Below are 16,714 nucleotides of genomic sequence, written 5' to 3'. Positions count from 1 at the left end.
TAAATAAAAATAAGAATACAAAGCCGAAGGACGACTTCAAATCAAAACCCAATTTGAATAACCAAGGAGGCTCAGTCCATAAGCAGGATGTGCCTGTAAGTCACGGCCACCAAAGGCCACAGCAGCCAGCTCCAGGACAGGGGGGAATAGGGCAACGTCCAGGGTATGGTGGGAACCCGGCACAGGGAGGGTATCCTGGACATGGACAGTACCCCGGACAAGGACAGAATCCCGGACATGGACAGTACCCCGGACAAGGACAGTACCCCGGACAGGGACAGTACCCCGGACAAGGACAGTACCCCGGACAGGGACAGTACCCCGGACAAGGACAGTACCCCGGACATGGACAGTATCCCGGACATGGACAGTACCCCGGACATGGACAGTACCCCGGACAGGGACAGTACCCCGGACAAGGACAGTACCCCGGACAAGGACAGTACCCCGGACATGGACAGTATCCCGGACAGGGACAGTACCCCAGACAGGGACAGTACCCCGGACAAGGACAGTACCCCGGACATGGACAGTATCCCGGACAGGGACAGTACCCCGGACATGGACAGTATCCCGGACAGGGACAGTACCCCGGACATGGACAGTACCCCGGACAGGGACAGTACCCCGGACAAGGACAGTACCCCGGACAAGGACAGTACCCCGGACAGGGACAGTACCCCGGACAGGGACAATACCCCGGACAGGGACAGTACCCCGGACAGGGACAGTATCCCGGACAGGGACAGTACCCCGGACAGGGACAGTACCCCGGACAAGGAGGGTACCCGGCACAGGGAGGGTATGCTGGGCATGGAGGATACATCAACCAGAACCCTAATAACCCTATATTGAGCCCTCACTATGGAGGCAGCTATGGCGGTTATTCTCCTGGAAGAGGCTCACCATACTCGCGCGCAGTTCAAGCTATGGGCCTTGTCCCTTCTGAGAAGTCCAAAGGTTTTGGCCGCAGTGCAATGATGGCAGCAGCTGGGGGCGCTGTGGCTGGAATGGCCCTGGGATATGGGCTTGGGAGGATTCCCCGTCCACACTTTAACTTCCACAGTCCTCAGGAGGAGTACTACTACAACTACTACATGTACAGAAAATACGGTCTAAAGTCTCCTGCTGACGGTGACTTTAGGCGAGACTTCAACACGCCTCCAGAAAACTATGACCAATTTATGAGCTCATGCATGAGAAGAAAAGACCTCCTTCCCGCTCCAAAGACGACCAAGACTCTTCCTACCACTATCACCACCACAACATCCAAGACTCCTCCTACCACTATCACCACCACAACATCCACTACAAGCACTACCACTTCTGTCTCTCCTTTTGTTTCCAGCAACATGACCAGGCCCATAACAGCGAACGACTCAACATCTGCAGTACCAACAACCAGTGACTTCCCAAAGCCATCTGAGGCCAGTCCAGGAGCCAGTCCAGGCGCTGCAGTAGCCATGGCAGTTAGTTACAGAGATGGGCATGAGGATGATGATGACACAGTGAGTGTTGTGGAGATTGGATATCCAGCTCTGATTGAACAGCTGAAGGTCAGGAGGTGTCTGGAGCGGTACATGGCTCACTCTGAAAAGTACTTGAGGAAAACACCAACTCAAAGTCCAAGAGGAGGCGGGCAGCGCTGGGAGAGCCCACACTGGTTATTGTTTGTTCTCATCATTGTCACTGTGATCGTGGCCCAATGAGTGATTGGCCAAAGTGCCACTGCTTCAGCTGTACTAAAACATACAATATACGTAGAGCCTTTTTAAAGCTTTTATACATTAAGTTATGTTTATTGTGTTACATTTTTCTTTAAAATAATCTGATGCATGCATAAAGGTAGCTTGAGTGACTGCCCTGTATATTGTGGTGCTTCTCTTTTGTTTCACAGTCACAAAATTCCTCACTTTTTTCATATAGTGACATCTCGGTACTGTACTGGCTGCTCTAGTAGGCTTGTTCCAACTTTTTGCTAATTTTATTTACATTTTTGCCCTTGTTTGGGTTAGTCCTTGTTTTTAGTCATAGTTTTTTATTTCAGCTTTATATTTATGGTATAGTAGTATGGTAGGCTACATAATATGGTAGTCCATATTGTAGACCCTTTCTCAACTGGTATTGTCATGGGACCCACCATTACCCTAACAGACCGTGAGCCAAATAACAATTTATTTTTGTTTGTTTTTAACCGCTGTACTACTGTGTCGCCCGGTACGTTACCCCTGTGTGTGGCATGAATGAAGACAAAATCCCCAACACCTTGTGAAGCGCTTTGGGTGACTTGTAGGGCTGATGTAGAAGATGTATCGTTTTCGTATCGATATCGAGAAATGAACATTCATGATATTAATATCGACAAAGCAACGATATATCGTTATCGTATTGATATCGAGATATGAACATTCAAAATATTAAAATTGAAAATGCAAGATATAAACAATATAGATTTTCATCAATAAAACTGCACTCTTTATTATTATGTTTTTATTTTTTGGAAAAAATACTTGATTTTCACCTAACCCATAGTTATATCGTATCGATATCGAGATATCTGGCATGAATATCGAGATATCAAATTTTGTCCATATCGTTCAGCCCTAGTGACTTGTGTCATGTGAAAAGTGCTATAACCTTCCATTCCATTCTATATAGCCATGTAAAATGCCGTATTTTCTCCACAATTTTGTTGTTGTTGAATACGCATTAAGAAGTCTATAAAGTTGAAATGTCCGCCCCCAAAACAATCTTTTAATAGACACAGCTAATGTTTCCCTCCTAATTCAGGAGACAAATATTAAAAGTGATGAAAGGCTTGTGACCCACCAGTTGGGAACCGCTGTAGACTATGTAATTTATAGAGTGGTTTTGGATCCGGAACTGGCTTCACACTTGTAAGTTCAAACCATCAGTGCCAAATGCAAGAATAAACCCATATATCTGAAATATATTTATTTTACATTTTACAAATACGATGACAATACAAATAATAACAAAAATTGAATAGTGCATTATCTTTTACACATCCGTGGAACAATAGGAAAACAAATAGCCTGCCTGTTAGATAATCATGAGGTAATCTTTAGCCTACTTGCAAATCCGCTGCATTGTAGACTATAGTCCATTTATATATAGCCTACCTGCAAATAGCCTAGCCTAAGTATAAAATGTGTGGCAGATAAGGGTCATACAGACACTTTGGCTTGAGCTGTCAACACAGACAGTAGGGGGCGCAATCACTCAATGTGCAACACAAATCTCTCCGGGATTCGAACCAGCTTTCAGGAAAGTTTTGGCCTTTTGGCTCCTCATCAGCCTATTTTAAGTGTGAAATGGATTAAGGATTAAAAATTAGTGAAGTTATGTCATTGAGTGGTTTCTGTCCGCAGCTGTCCTTACACAGAGTTTTACATGATTGTTGCCCATGAGCCCATGAGCAAGGCAACCAACGTGCCTATCACAACAATGATGCTGTTGTAGATTGGTCCACTGGATGCTGCGCCATAATAGTAACCCATGTCTCCAGATCCCTCTTGATCGTATCCGCCTCTGCCATACCCCTGTCGCGGGACACCGCCAAACCCCCCATAGCCACCATAGCCCCCGTATCCTCCCCCGTATCCGCCGTAACCTCCGCCGTAACCTCCATAGCCATATCCGGGACGACTGAGAGCGGATCCCAGCATCGCTCCGCCGACGGCCCCGGCTGCAGCTGCGCCAGCCACTCTCCCCGCGCTGGGACCTCTGCTCTGGACAGGCCTGTATCCCCCTCGGCCGAAGCCTCCACCCCCTCGGCCGAATCCACCTCCTCGGCGCGCGTCACACGGGGGCAGCAAAGACACCAAGAGCATCAGGCTCAGAGCGACGATCCACAGTCTCTGCGCGCCTGGCATGGCTTTCTGCAACGAATGAATACACTTTTAGCCTGGGACGATTCAACTTTTGCATATGACTTCAACATTAGGCAATAAACCTTCCCTTTTAATTCTCAGCAACTATTTGGTTCTGTGAATAGGCTACCACAAGTAACCAAGACTATGATGAAATTTGGTAAAATGGTAGAGACGCACTTGAACCAAAGGCCATGTTGCTCACCGGATTTTTCTTTTTACATTCTCCTCTTTCTTGTAGCTAAACTTAACTGTCAAGATATTTGCTAACAATGACAACCAGTGTGTTTGATCAAATTATTTAGTCTATAGATGCAAAGGGCCATTCATATAATCTCAGAAACACCCATTTCATAGGAAAATTAGCCAAAAGTAGTTGCTCAACTAATCAAAATTAATTCTGATAATTAAAAAAGTGAAAAATGATATAAGCTACTGACTCCTGCCAATATGAGTGTGACATCATTGACATCCTTAGGTTGTGCTTTGTTGCTGCTATAAGAAGCTCCTAATCCAGATTTGACTCAGACATTGGCGTCATGCAGAGCTCTTTAATTGGGATCTTGTAAATACAATCTTTATTTTCTTTTAGCAGTTGTAATCTGTACAAACTGACTTTGCGCAACAATATTAATGCACATTGTATGGCTCTACCGTGCATTCATGTTAAAGTAAAACTAATGTATAATCCACATGTCTGGTGGGACACAATTACATTTCTTTCTGAACTAATCTCTGTCCTGTTAAAGGTGGAGCTATAATTACTCTGGGTCAATTAGGACAAGAATAATCCTCCCGTAGACTGAGGCTGTGAGATAACAAAACACATGATGCCGCCAGAGCTTGGTCCTGTTTCAAAGTATTTCCTTTTAAAAATATAAATAAATACACATATTCAAATACTACAAACAATATTTAAGGCCAATGAATCACAAAACCCTATTGATTGAGAAGTTCTTCAGTGTTAAAGCATCCATATTTTAACTTAACAGGAAAGATTCAGATTCAGAATCTCTTTTACAGGAAAGTCCTGACCCCAGAGTGAAGCCATTTGTCCTTTTTTTTTTATGATAAAGGTAGTACGAAGTATTACCATCACAAAAACTGAAACCGTTCTTGATCTAGATTTTGATACTTTGGCCAAATACCTTTGAGATATTTTCATAACCGGAACAAAAACTTGTATATTAAGCAAACATCTCAGTAAACGCACTTAGGTCATTTTAACATATATGGACCGATCTTGTAATGAATACAACCAGCTTACAGTAAATGTCAACAATTACAAATCAATGTTTCTTACCAGTCAATCTGCAGTACTTTTATAATGTGGAGATTAATAGCTTCTTCTTCCAGTGAGGTTCTCCTTGACTCCTCTGACCGTCTGAGTGGAAAGTATGTTTCAGTGCCAGTTATCCTTTGAGCTGCTCATTGAGTGGCTCTCTGACCACTGTCCATTGGCTGATCGTAAGCCGCTGTACTATGACATCCCACTTAAATACCTGCGCCTTTCTAAATTGGTCTGAGTTATCCAACCGCTATGAATGAAAACCAATCAGTTCGAAGCTTCTAGTGGCTAAGCTTCCTTTCTGCGTCTATATTTACACTTGTAAACAAGATTTGCATGGTTTCGTAACATCACCAGGTGAACTCCTGTGAATGAAAAGGGTCGGCTTTTTTTTTCTGAAGATACCTTTTTTTTTATTAAATGTACAAAATTTTCCATTTGAAAGCGTGAACGTCATCATCTATACAAATGCAGTCGGCTCTTAATGAAAATATATCATGCATGTATATCGTTTCTCACAATTAGGGCGACCACCCGAAAAAGTACTTGAGCGATGTGGTGGGACGTTGAGGGACAGAAATTAAAACTTGTGTTATGTCGAGACGACTTCATAGCTGTTGTGCCCCAAAATCACAGATTGGGACAGCAAAAGGTAACAGAATAATCCAATCCAGCAAGATAGAACATCCAATATTGTACATTTTGTTTAAAGAAAAAAGCGATCCGAGGCACTTCTTCTTTAAACATTGAATTGTGTACCTGGATCCTAGAAGAGCACCTGCGCAAAAGTGTATGTTCCAAAGACGCGCTCTCCACTTATTTCTCTCTTAATCATTGTACATTTTGTGCTATGAACATGGATATTATGTCTTTCTCTGAACTCAGTTTTTTGTACAATTGACTTGTGGGATGCTGATAAAGGCCTAAATGGCTGCGCAACACAACCAAAAGACAGACAGGTGGTGGTCGCCCTCCTCACAATAACAAACTCATGCCTTCACTATTTTACAAATACTGAACAGGGAATTGAACACACAGCTGTGAAAGTTACTGTGCATGTGAAAGGTAAGTTAATATCTGCTTATTCACATTCCATTGGATCACATTCCTCTATTATGTCTATAAAATATTATAAGGTTTATCATTGTTGTGCGCTTGTTGGCAGATAGTTTCTGTTAACGTTGAAAAATAATCTAGAGGTGTAAGCCTTATTATCTGAGTGTGCATGTTCCTGTGCTATGACAATGACTAATCTAAGAAGATTGCATTACCAAACAAGTCAGAGGTCAAGATGTCACTGAAGTTACATCAACATTTCCTGGGTTCTTGGACAAACCTTTAGGCACTTTAAAAACTTTAGTCTTCTGTGCTTTTTTCGCAATTACATGTTTGGAATGATTCTTTGCATGTGATAGCATTAGTAAAACAACATACAATCAATGTGGTTGAATGATAGACTATTGTGCCCTTTCATATAGTTTTGAGTTTCTGAATCTCATGAAATTTAAATGCGCTAAACCTTTGTGTGTGAAGCTACATCTTACTCTTTTGAATGGATGATACTGTTATCCAAAGGTGAAGACAGTTGGTTCTAAAGTCTAGAGGCAGGTTACATGCATGTGGCTCCCTCTGGAAGACAACTGAGCTGCTTCTCAATAATACAACGCAGGTAGCTGTACCTAAACAAAGAAAATAACAATAAAGCAAATATGTAATTGACAATCAAAGATTAAAGCTGATTTTTAAATATGTTTTTAATAACACCTACTAAGCCATACCTTCTTCTGAGCTTCTGCACTTCCCTGTCTTCCTCCTCCTTAAGCTTGGTTATAAAACTCCGCAGGACTGGCATTTCAAACTTGATATACTGCGCCACCTAGTGGAAAGGAGCAGTCATGTTTCAGAGCAGTTCAGGACCTTAAGTTGTTAATACCAGTGATCCATTCTTACATCATATGTGACCTCCTCCCCCAGGTCGGCCTCCATGAGAAAGACTTTGCAGACCTGTTCACAGGGCCCCTGCATCACTCTGAGCAGCAGCGGGTAGTCGCTGCGTTTCAGCTTCATACGCTCTAAAATACCAACACATGATAATATATATAATAATAATGTTGTTGAAAGGGCTATTGTATAATTGTACTAATGCACAACCTACCTCCACTGGCATGGACGACATAAAGGGCAAAGTCATCGGGGCTATTTTCTATTTTAAATTTGTTGAGCAGCACTCGCAGAACCTGAGGCGTCGTCATACAGCTGTTGATTCTGACGTTTGTCACTGAGCCGTACGCTGGTGTGAAGACTGCGGTCTGTATGATCAGAACACCATTGTGCCTTAGTTGTGTAATTGAACACGCACAAATGCACTGACGCAAAAACATGACCAACAGTGAAATACAAGCTTACCTTGTGGTTGTAAAAGTGTCCGTTGATAGAGAAGCGGTGTCTCCTGATCTTCCTCTGATCACTGGGCGAGCGTCGCTGACATCGCCTCAAGACTCCAGCATCACTCTTTGTCCTTAGGAGCTGAGAACTGCTATCGCTGTCCTCTGTCAAAACAATATGTAAACCTATTACACAAACTGTCCATACCTCCCGCCACTTGAACTGTTCTTTCCCCCGTCGCCATCAAACTCATGAACGATGACAAGATCCAAAAACTCTATATCAGACTCATGAATGAAATAACTAGTTTAAGCCATTTGCACTGCTCTGTTGCACTATGTGGTATGTCCACACTTAGATCCGCTGCTATCACTTAATACACCTGCACATCTGTGAATACAATCCCGCTGTTCTATGTCAAATTGTTGTTGTCTTTATCATATTTTACATTAAATTTTTTTAATTTTAATCTTCAGTATGCTGCAAAACTCTGAAGCACAAATCATCACACAGACCCCTATCTCTCATCACATCACCCCCGTCCTACAACAACTCCACTGGCTTCCCATAAAACAAAGAATCAACTTCAAAATACTCCTCATCACATTCAAAGCACTTCATAACCTGGCCCCTCCGTACATATCTGACCTCCTCCACATCGCAACTCCTGCCCGCACACTCCGCTCCTCCTCCACTCTCAAACTCTCCGTCCCACCGGCCAAACTCATCACAATGGGGCACAGAGCCGCCCGCTCTGCTCCCCAGCTCTGGAACTCTCTCCCCTCCGACCTCAGCACCATAGACTCCCTGCCACTCTTCAAATCCAAACTCAAAACTCACCTGTTCAGACAGTCCTACACCACCTCGCTACGCGCTCACCTTCTCAATGTTTGTTGTTGTATGTTTATTCTGTTGCTCTTGTTTTTCATGTTTTTAATGTGTCCAATGTTGTCCTTGAGTGTTCTGAAAGGCGCTTTAAATAAAATGTATTATTATTAATATATGCATGCATCTAAATTCTGTGCTATATGATTTTTAGTTTGTGAACCTGTTCTCAAACAATGGCAATAAATACTATTCTGATTCTGAAACATAACTGAGCACATAAGATAAATAAATTCTCCACGTTTGTAAAAGATAAAGTTAAACACTTTGTACTAATGTCACAAATATGTACCATTTTGTGACAAATGAATGAGGACCTGACAATGAGTGCAAAGTGAGGTGACAGCCCAGAGTACATGAAAGCTGTTACTCATCCTTTAGAGCTAATTCAGATCACCTTAACTGACCTAAATCTAAAATCCTCGGCACATGCATTTCTCACAGTGTCTCTAACGTGCTCCCACCTTCAGCTTGTTCTTCACTGATGCCATTGTCCTCCGGGTGGCTGTCGGATGGTGGGGTCACCTCTACAGTTGGTGGGCTCTGCTGCACTGTTTGTTGGCCCTCTGTGTTTATCGGCACGCTGTGACAGGAAATACACATCAAAAATTCATTTTCACTGTGCTTATAAAGTGTTGAAATACAATACAGGGAGGGCAATTGTCCGCAAAAGAGAGAACCACATAATGGGCTGGGACAGAGGACAACAAACATCCGCGCTGGATTAAGGAGGCGATTGAAATTTGGGAGAGTAAACCGGGATGAGGGGGCCTTTCTGCTTTCACAGAACTGGGACGCTACAAAAGAAGTCAAGCTGCAAACGGCACTGTTGCCCTACCTCCACCGGTGGGAAAACATCGGCAAAACCTGTGTAAATCAGCTGACAAGACACAGAAACATCATGTGACCAACTCTGAGGAAGATTGCAGAAAGTGTGCAGGTATGGGGGAAAAAACACCCACACTGATCTGATTTAAAAGAAAATCATTGACGAGTTACCACACTAACTCACTGAACTGTTAGGGTAATGCTTTTTTGTTTGTTATTCACCCACTTTCTAAATGCCCAGGAAAACCCAAATAACAAATGCATTTTGAGATCATATTTTGAAAATCGATACTTATTTCCGGTCAGTGGGATGTAACTGGATCAGGATGCTCTTCTTACCCCTGACCATCCAGAGTGCAGCCCGAGTGCCAGGATGTTGAGGAGGGTGGCGGGCGGAGCCTCTCATGGTCGTCCTGCATCTGGAGCCTGATTGGACGCCGCAGGCCCCAGAAGATGTTAAGCAAGCCCTCAACGATCAGCTCCTCCTCTTCCTGTAAGCACAAATATCACAATCAATGCTCACACATTAAAGGGCTGTTACTATGACCCCCAAAGGCAGACAGAGAGCGTATAATTGGACTGGTGAGGGTTAAATGTGCACTAACCTCTCGGTGACGGAGCTGCAGATTCTGTCCCTCATAGTACAGGTTGTAGGTCTTCAGATGAGAAAGGAGGGTTGATCTGGGAGGATATCATTTGTGAGTAAATCAATGTCCTGATGTGGTGTGCACATTGCTCATAATCGTTACCCCCATTAACCTCCCCCATCGGAACCCAGCACATTTTCTCCAGTTTGGCTTTGCCGTCTTAAAGTCTTAAAGCTTCTTGAAAAAACGTGTCAAAATGGCAACAAAAATGAGATGAAAATTAGATGAAAATGAGGATGAAAATGCAACAAAAAAGTGACATAAATGTGAGAAACAATTGATGAAAGAAGTGACGAAAAAGCGCAGAAAATGCAACAAAAACGTGACAAAAACGAGAAAAAACTGATGAAAGAAGTGACCATAAAGGCAAAAAAAAGTGACAAAAAAGCACTGGAAATGTGACAATAAAAGCCACAAAAGAGCAACAGAAAAGTGACACAAATGTAACAAAAAAGTGACAAAAAAAAGGGCTGAAATGACAAAAATGCAACAAAAAAGTGACACAAATGTGAGAAACAATTGATGAAAAATGTGACAAAAAATGACAAAAAAGCAACCAAAAAGTGAAAAACAAAGGCACTTGAAGATGCAGCAAAAATGCCAAAAAAGTGACGACAGCGCAGCAGCAATGTAGCGAAAAAAGATCTGTTTAGATCAGTAGGTCTTAGCTTTCAAATGAGGGGTTACTCTGGCCTATAGGCTGTAGCCTTTTAGATTGAGGTAAAGGCTAGGGTTAAATAAAAACAAAAATATTGTCACATATTTGATGAAAATACCGGGACAATAAGGACACTAATTTAGCAATTTTTTTAAAGGTATTTTTCAAAGATAAAAAAATCTCTGAAATAAAATAAAGGCTTATGTTTTATTCTATTTATTTAAAAGTAAATACAATTACATTCATGCCTTAAGAGCATAATCAAGTTTGATGCAGAACTTACACTGAGTCATGATTGATGAGTCTATTTTAGCTCCGGTTTATTCTGGATTGGGTCTTGGTCTAATCATTGCGTAAATATTTTATAGAAGTGATAAAAGCTATGAAAAGTTCGAGAACCGTTGATCAAGATAATGCCGTGACACAACTTTGCACTATCTCGGTCACATGCTGCTGCTGAAAGTTCGTTTTGCAGAGAAGGTACTTGCCTCAGAGCGGCACAAAGCCACACAGCACTACCTGCCATCAAAAAAAAAAGCGACCGTTTCTTGGAATAGTCGTATCATATCTTTATTTAATGTTGGTCAAGGCCTTGTGGTTACAGCTTAAACACGCTCTACACTTACTTGCTGATGAATTTGTTCTCTCCGATCTGAACCACGTCATCCATTCTCAGGAGTCATGGGACGTGCTGAGAGAAAAAGACAACACAAAGTCAATTCTTTCATCCAATGAGGCCTCATGACCAGCACCGACACAAACAGAGCACTCCCAGTCTGGAGAGAGGAAAACACTACTAGACAAATTATCGCAGATACCATCTACTTTCCTGGCAGACATTTTCTTTAAGATTTTATCAGCATTTTTTCATGGCCCAAACAAGGAACACTGAACATGTCAAAGTGTTGCTAATGATCTTAAGCAGACCAGAGGGATGAACAGAACACAAAAAAGGCAAAAAGTATATAAAAAAAAACTATTTTGGATATTCATTCTACTACTACAGCTGTTTCAATTGGACCCATAACACCCCTGTGGTGCACACAACGCCTTTGTGTCCGCTGAAGGAAAGGAACAGGTGCTGAACACATGGGCCACTGGTGAGCCACTATATTTCAGCAGATTGTTCCGCATCCTACTATTGTTTCTTCTATAGTCGTGATGCAAAATGAGACCTTACTATCATATTTTGAGCATACAGTATATTGAACATGTTAATTGTCCTACCATTCTGTGGGGCCCCGGTTGACTGTGTGTAGAAGCTGCAGAGAGGAGAGGAGACCAGTACAAAGATTATTCTACAGTATCTTTTGTGCTTATCATTTATCTTTAGGTCTAAAACAAGGTAGTGTTCAAAGGAAGTGCTCCCTTTCCGTTAGGGTGCTTCCTCCTTTATTCACTCGGTCACACAGGAAGCTGACACTACCCCAGCACACTCAAACACTTCCTCAATTTGAGCAGACATTTACAAATGGTGAGTTGTTAAGTCTTATGTTTACTTCTGATACTCACAGCCTATATGTGAGTCCAGTAAACAAGGCTGTCAGCAGAGACAAGTAACCCGAGGCTGACAATCTCAGAAACAAATGAGTCTGCTGTTTGTCAATAAAATATTAATAACCAGTCAGCCTGGTTCCCTACTAAGACTTGTTAATATTTCATAGCTGATCATTAGCCCTGTCAAAAGCTCAAATTGTTACTATTAACTTACACAATAGACCTCATTAGTGCTTTAGCTGTGCAGTCATGGTCAGTTTTTAGTCTAATCATTGACAAAAACTATGAGACTGGTCTCAGACCAGCCTGAGTGAGTGAAACAATTGCTTAAGCTCCAAAATCTAAAGTCTATCTTTGTTTATTGTTCCTGAAAATGCAAATTAAATCGTTTTCAAAGAGGATGTTGTAATTTTGCCATCTATATTCTGCTTCGGTTTAGCATGCGATGCCGTTTTAGTCCTTGTGAAAGAGCTTACTATAGTGGCATTAAAACTCATGACCACAACTTCCTGGCTTCCTCCTTCACATATGTCTCCTTGTTTATGTGGCCCCTGGTCTCTTTGACAGAAGATGAATAGATGCCCCTTCACTGCTCTGCCTCACTTTTGTCACTATTGTCATAGCAACGACAAAAACATCCAAACTCCAACAGTGTATGGGGTTCCATTTGTGCCAAAAATAAGTTGCTGCAATATGTGTCGATATAGTTGGTCTATGTCATTGCTATGTGTCTTTGGTCTATGTTAACGGTGTACATGTTGTTGCCAAGTGTTGTTTGACATTTGTATGTAGATGTTGCTTAAGTGTTTGTTGTATATGTGTATGTTGTATATGTGTTTGTTGTATATGTGTTTGTTGTATATGTGTATGTTGTATATGTGTTTGTTGTATATGTGTTTGTTGTATATGTGTGTGTTGTATATGTGTTTGTTGCATAAGTGCATATGTGTTTGTTGTATATGTGTTTGTTGCATATGTGTATACATAATGATGTAATCTGCGCCTGACTTAAGTGCCTGAGACGGTTCAATGCTGTTGTTCCTTGGTGGTTCATGTCGTTGCCCCCATGTGGTCAATTCATGTAATTATCTGCACATGTCTTGACAGTCTGTCGTTGTTCACTGCTCTCTGCTGTTGGTTCATGTCGTTGGTACATGTCGTTGGTTCATGTCGTTGGTACATGTCGTTGCCCCCATGTGGTCAATTCATGTAATTATGTGCACATGTCTTGACAGTCTGTCGTTGTTCACTGCTCTCTGCTGTTGGTTCATGTCGTTGGTTCATGTCGTTGGTAGCTACTGTTGTTGCCTGCACCCCTTGTCTATGGAGGACCGTGGCTGCCAAAACTATAAATATATACATAAATAAATAAATAAATAAATACAGAAATACAGAAATAAATAAATAAATGCAAAAATAAATAAATAAATAGAGAAATGAATAAATAAATAGAGAAATAAATAAATAGAGAAATAAATACATAAATAAATAAATGAATAGAGAAATAAATACAGAAATAAATAAATAGAAAAATAAATAAATAAATGCAAAAATAAATAAATAAATAAATAGAGAAATGAATAAATAAATAGAGAGATAAATAAATAAATACAAAAATAAATACAGAAATAGATAAATAAATAGAGAAATACAGAAATAAATGTATAAATAAATACAAAAATAAATAAATAAATATATAGATAAATAAATACAGAAATAAATAAATATATAAATAAATAAATAAATACAGAAATAAATAAACAAATTTTATCTTTTTTTAATTTATTGATTTATTAATTTATTAATTTATTAATGTATTGATTTATTAATTTATTAATTTATTAATTTATTAATTTATTAATTTATTAATTTATTTATAGTTTTGGCAGCCACGGTCCTCCATAGACAAGGGGTGCAGGCAACAACAGTAGCTACCAACGACATGTACCAACGACATGAACCAACGACATGAACCAACGACATGAACCAACGACATGAACCAACGACATGAACCAACAGCAGAGAGCAGTGAACAACGACAGACTGTCAAGACATGTGCAGATAATTACATGAATTGACCACATGGGGGCAACAACATGAACCACCAAGGAACAACAGCATTGAACCGTCTCAGGCACTTAAGTCACGCGCAGATTACATCATTATGTATACACATATGCAACAAACACATATACAACAAACACATATACAACAAACACATATACAACAAACACATATACAACAAACACATATGCACTTATGCAACAAACACATATACAACAAACACATATACAACAAACACATATACAACAAACATATACAACAAACACATATGCAACAAACACATATACAACAAACACATATGCAACAAACACATATACAACAAACACATAAGCAACATCTACATACAAATGTCAAACAACACTTGGCAACAACATGTACACCGTTAACATAGACCAAAGACACATAGCAATGACATAGACCAACTATATCGACACATATTGCAGCTACTTATTTTTGGCACAAATGGAACCCCATAACAGTGAAGCTCAGAAATATTTCAGGAGCAAATAACACAGATTTTCTGTTTCTGCTGCAGACTCTACAACCGAGTGTGTTTTTAACGGTACTTTAGCAGGAGCACCCTGACAACAAAAGCATCACTAACATGTTTATCTTATTTTATCAATCTGATTAAATTGTGCAGTATCTGTTAACAGTTCTGAATATGGACTAAATGAAAATAAGTAATGGCTTTATAATAGGCATTGCAAAGACTTGTAAGGTTATATATATCATGGTATAGTTCTGCAGCATTTGGAACTACAGCCATGGAGACAACGGCGAGACCCCGCGGCTTGAGTCTTGTTCCTACCGACTTTTGAAGCTCCTTTTTCAGCGCACACGCTCAGGCTTCCCGTCTTCTTCCACCTGCATCAGCCTCCCGCGCCACTGGAGGGTGACCAATACTGAACGCTCTCCTCAAAGTCTTAGCCTAACCCCGTTTAGAGCAGTAAACAATCCTGCGCACAGCGCGTTGTGGATTTATGTGAAATGACAGACAAGAAGAAAAAGGCCAGAGTCCATCTGTTGTAGCTCTGAGCGCAGCAGCCACAGCACATGCGCGAGCCAATCAGAGCACGAGGCTCACGCCCCCTTTGTTATGGAGGAACAAGGAGACTGATGAATGAGCACAGGAAACAATAGATGAGACTCAACCATTATGGCATCTTCAGTCTTCATAACGACAACTAAAATACAAACTGCCTCATCTGATACAGGATGCGGATTTACACAAAGAAGAATCGGATATTGTCGTTCAGCCAGAAGACAAGATTATTATAACATTCTAAAGCCACAAGTTTTGTTAAGTTTAACGATTTTCCTAAATAACAAAGAAGCCAAATGTTTAAGCTTAAACGTGCATGTAGTTTGTCTCTGGTCGTGACTATTTAGAAGAGCTCGGCTGATTCATTTATGCAAACTCACTGACCAAAGTTATATGTGCTAAGTAATACGCATGATAAGCTAATATATAGCAGTGGTTCCCAAAGTGGGGGTCACGAGGCCTTGGGTGAGGGTCTCCAGATGATTTCAAGAGGAAATAAAAAGAAAAATGCTACTGTTTTTAGTATATTTTGAGTTTCAATACATATATAAAAAAGCAATAAGTTGATACAATGGACGTCCCGAGTAGTTTGTGTGTCAATTTTTAGGTTCCCAGACAAGAGAGTTTGGGAACCCCTGATCTACAATACCAGCGACTAATAATGACACAAAATCACTTCAGTAACATCTTATTAAATAGATCCAGGAACAAAAAAATAAAACATTTGTTGCTACAATTAGATACAATCCAGTATTTAGCAACTACTACGTAAATACACTTTTTTTTCAAAATGCAGTTAGGTTATCACGTTAACATGGTTAAAGCAAGAGAATAAAAATGTTTAAAAAAAAACAAAACACACACACAAAAAGCAGAGACTTAAATTAAGATAATATGTAATTAAACTTATAACAATGTGTCCAGCATGATTTAAGAATAAAAGTTTTGATTTTAGTTACAAAGATTTACAAAATATACACACAGAAAGATGTATAAAAACAAATATTTGAAATACATAAACATTTAAACACAAAAGTATATTTTTCAGATAGAAACCCTTCAAAAAATTGAAAGAGAATGTCTGACACGCCTTCATGGCCACCTCTTTAAGAGCCATCTGCAGGTCAAAATGTAACTCAAGAGCCATCAGGAGTCATGTGAGGCAACAATGTAACAGAAACCATTTCAATAGACCGACAACTGAGAATACCAGTGTAACAGTCGAGCTTTAAAATATGTAAGGCTGGTAATTTAGGCTTTTAACAAGGTGGTCACGATTTCTGCATCAAACAATAGGAAAACAACATCAAACAAACATGTCCTGACCAGGAGTTCAACAGCCAGGATCGGGGCGGCTGTGATGAGTGAAACTGCTTTAAGAGTGGGATGTAAAGCATGTGATGTCAGAAGAGCAGATTAACAAAATATCAATGACAATGCGGTTCATGTCAGACACACAGACTATTGTATCAACTTTTACATTGTATACAGAGTTCACTGAACTGAGATCCACCCAATGACACT

The 16,714-nt window shown here is 40.4% G+C and overlaps 3 protein-coding genes across 4 annotated transcripts; 1 reads left to right on the top strand and 2 right to left on the bottom strand.

Moving 5' to 3' along the window:
• Positions 1–165: 165 nt before the first annotated feature.
• LOC306975172 (uncharacterized protein) lies at positions 166–1,767 on the top strand (the record flags this gene model as incomplete). Its single annotated transcript, XM_079572599.1, has 2 exons — positions 166–730; positions 781–1,767. 2 exons carry the CDS (start codon positions 166–168, stop codon positions 1,707–1,709), a joined length of 1,494 nt encoding a protein of 497 aa, XP_079428725.1. The 3' UTR covers positions 1,710–1,767.
• A 1,274-nt stretch (positions 1,768–3,041) lies between these two features.
• sprn2 (shadow of prion protein 2) lies at positions 3,042–5,525 on the bottom strand. Its single transcript, XM_079566182.1, has 2 exons — positions 5,197–5,525; positions 3,042–3,902 (listed from the first exon to the last, which is right to left on the bottom strand). The coding sequence occupies exon 2, from the start codon at positions 3,894–3,896 to the stop codon at positions 3,411–3,413; it is 486 nt and encodes a 161-aa protein (XP_079422308.1). The 5' UTR covers positions 3,897–3,902; positions 5,197–5,525; the 3' UTR covers positions 3,042–3,410.
• Positions 5,526–6,020: 495 nt separating this feature from the next.
• Positions 6,021–15,217, bottom strand: rassf2b (Ras association domain family member 2b). Of its 2 annotated transcripts, XM_079555572.1 has the most exons (11): positions 14,957–15,216; positions 11,812–11,846; positions 11,211–11,275; positions 9,885–9,960; positions 9,619–9,770; positions 8,916–9,034; positions 7,588–7,730; positions 7,337–7,490; positions 7,132–7,253; positions 6,960–7,057; positions 6,021–6,860 (listed from the first exon to the last, which is right to left on the bottom strand). In XM_079555572.1, exons 3-11 carry the CDS (start codon positions 11,252–11,254, stop codon positions 6,791–6,793), a joined length of 978 nt encoding a protein of 325 aa, XP_079411698.1. In that variant the 5' UTR covers positions 11,255–11,275; positions 11,812–11,846; positions 14,957–15,216; the 3' UTR covers positions 6,021–6,790. The 2 variants fall into 2 exon arrangements, with proteins under 2 accessions (XP_079411698.1, XP_079411699.1); XM_079555573.1 differs by lacking the exon at positions 11,812–11,846 and having other exon boundaries at positions 14,957–15,217.
• Positions 15,218–16,714: the final 1,497 nt, after the last annotated feature.

The sequence above is a fragment of the Gobius niger genome (genome assembly GCF_951799975.1).
Source record: "Gobius niger genome assembly, chromosome: 1".
Taxonomy (NCBI): Eukaryota; Metazoa; Chordata; class Actinopteri; order Gobiiformes; family Gobiidae; genus Gobius; species Gobius niger.
The sequence above is the reverse complement of the archived record's forward strand: the minus strand, read 5'-3'. Positions and strand labels throughout refer to the sequence as shown.

Excerpts from the sequence above, each read along its gene's own strand:
- sprn2 (XM_079566182.1), bottom strand. The coding sequence starts at position 3,896 with ATGCCAGGCGCGCAGAGACTGTGGATCGTCGCTCTGAGCCTGATGCTC.
- rassf2b (XM_079555573.1), bottom strand. The coding sequence starts at position 11,254 with ATGGATGACGTGGTTCAGATCGGAGAGAACAAATTCATCAGCAA. Across the intron at positions 7,491-7,587 it reads GACACTTTTACAACCACAAG|ACCGCAGTCTTCACACCAGC; the intron begins GTAAGCTTGTAT and ends CTGATCATACAG. Across the intron at positions 7,058-7,131 it reads GGGAGGAGGTCACATATGAT|GTGGCGCAGTATATCAAGTT; the intron begins GTAAGAATGGAT and ends CCTTTCCACTAG.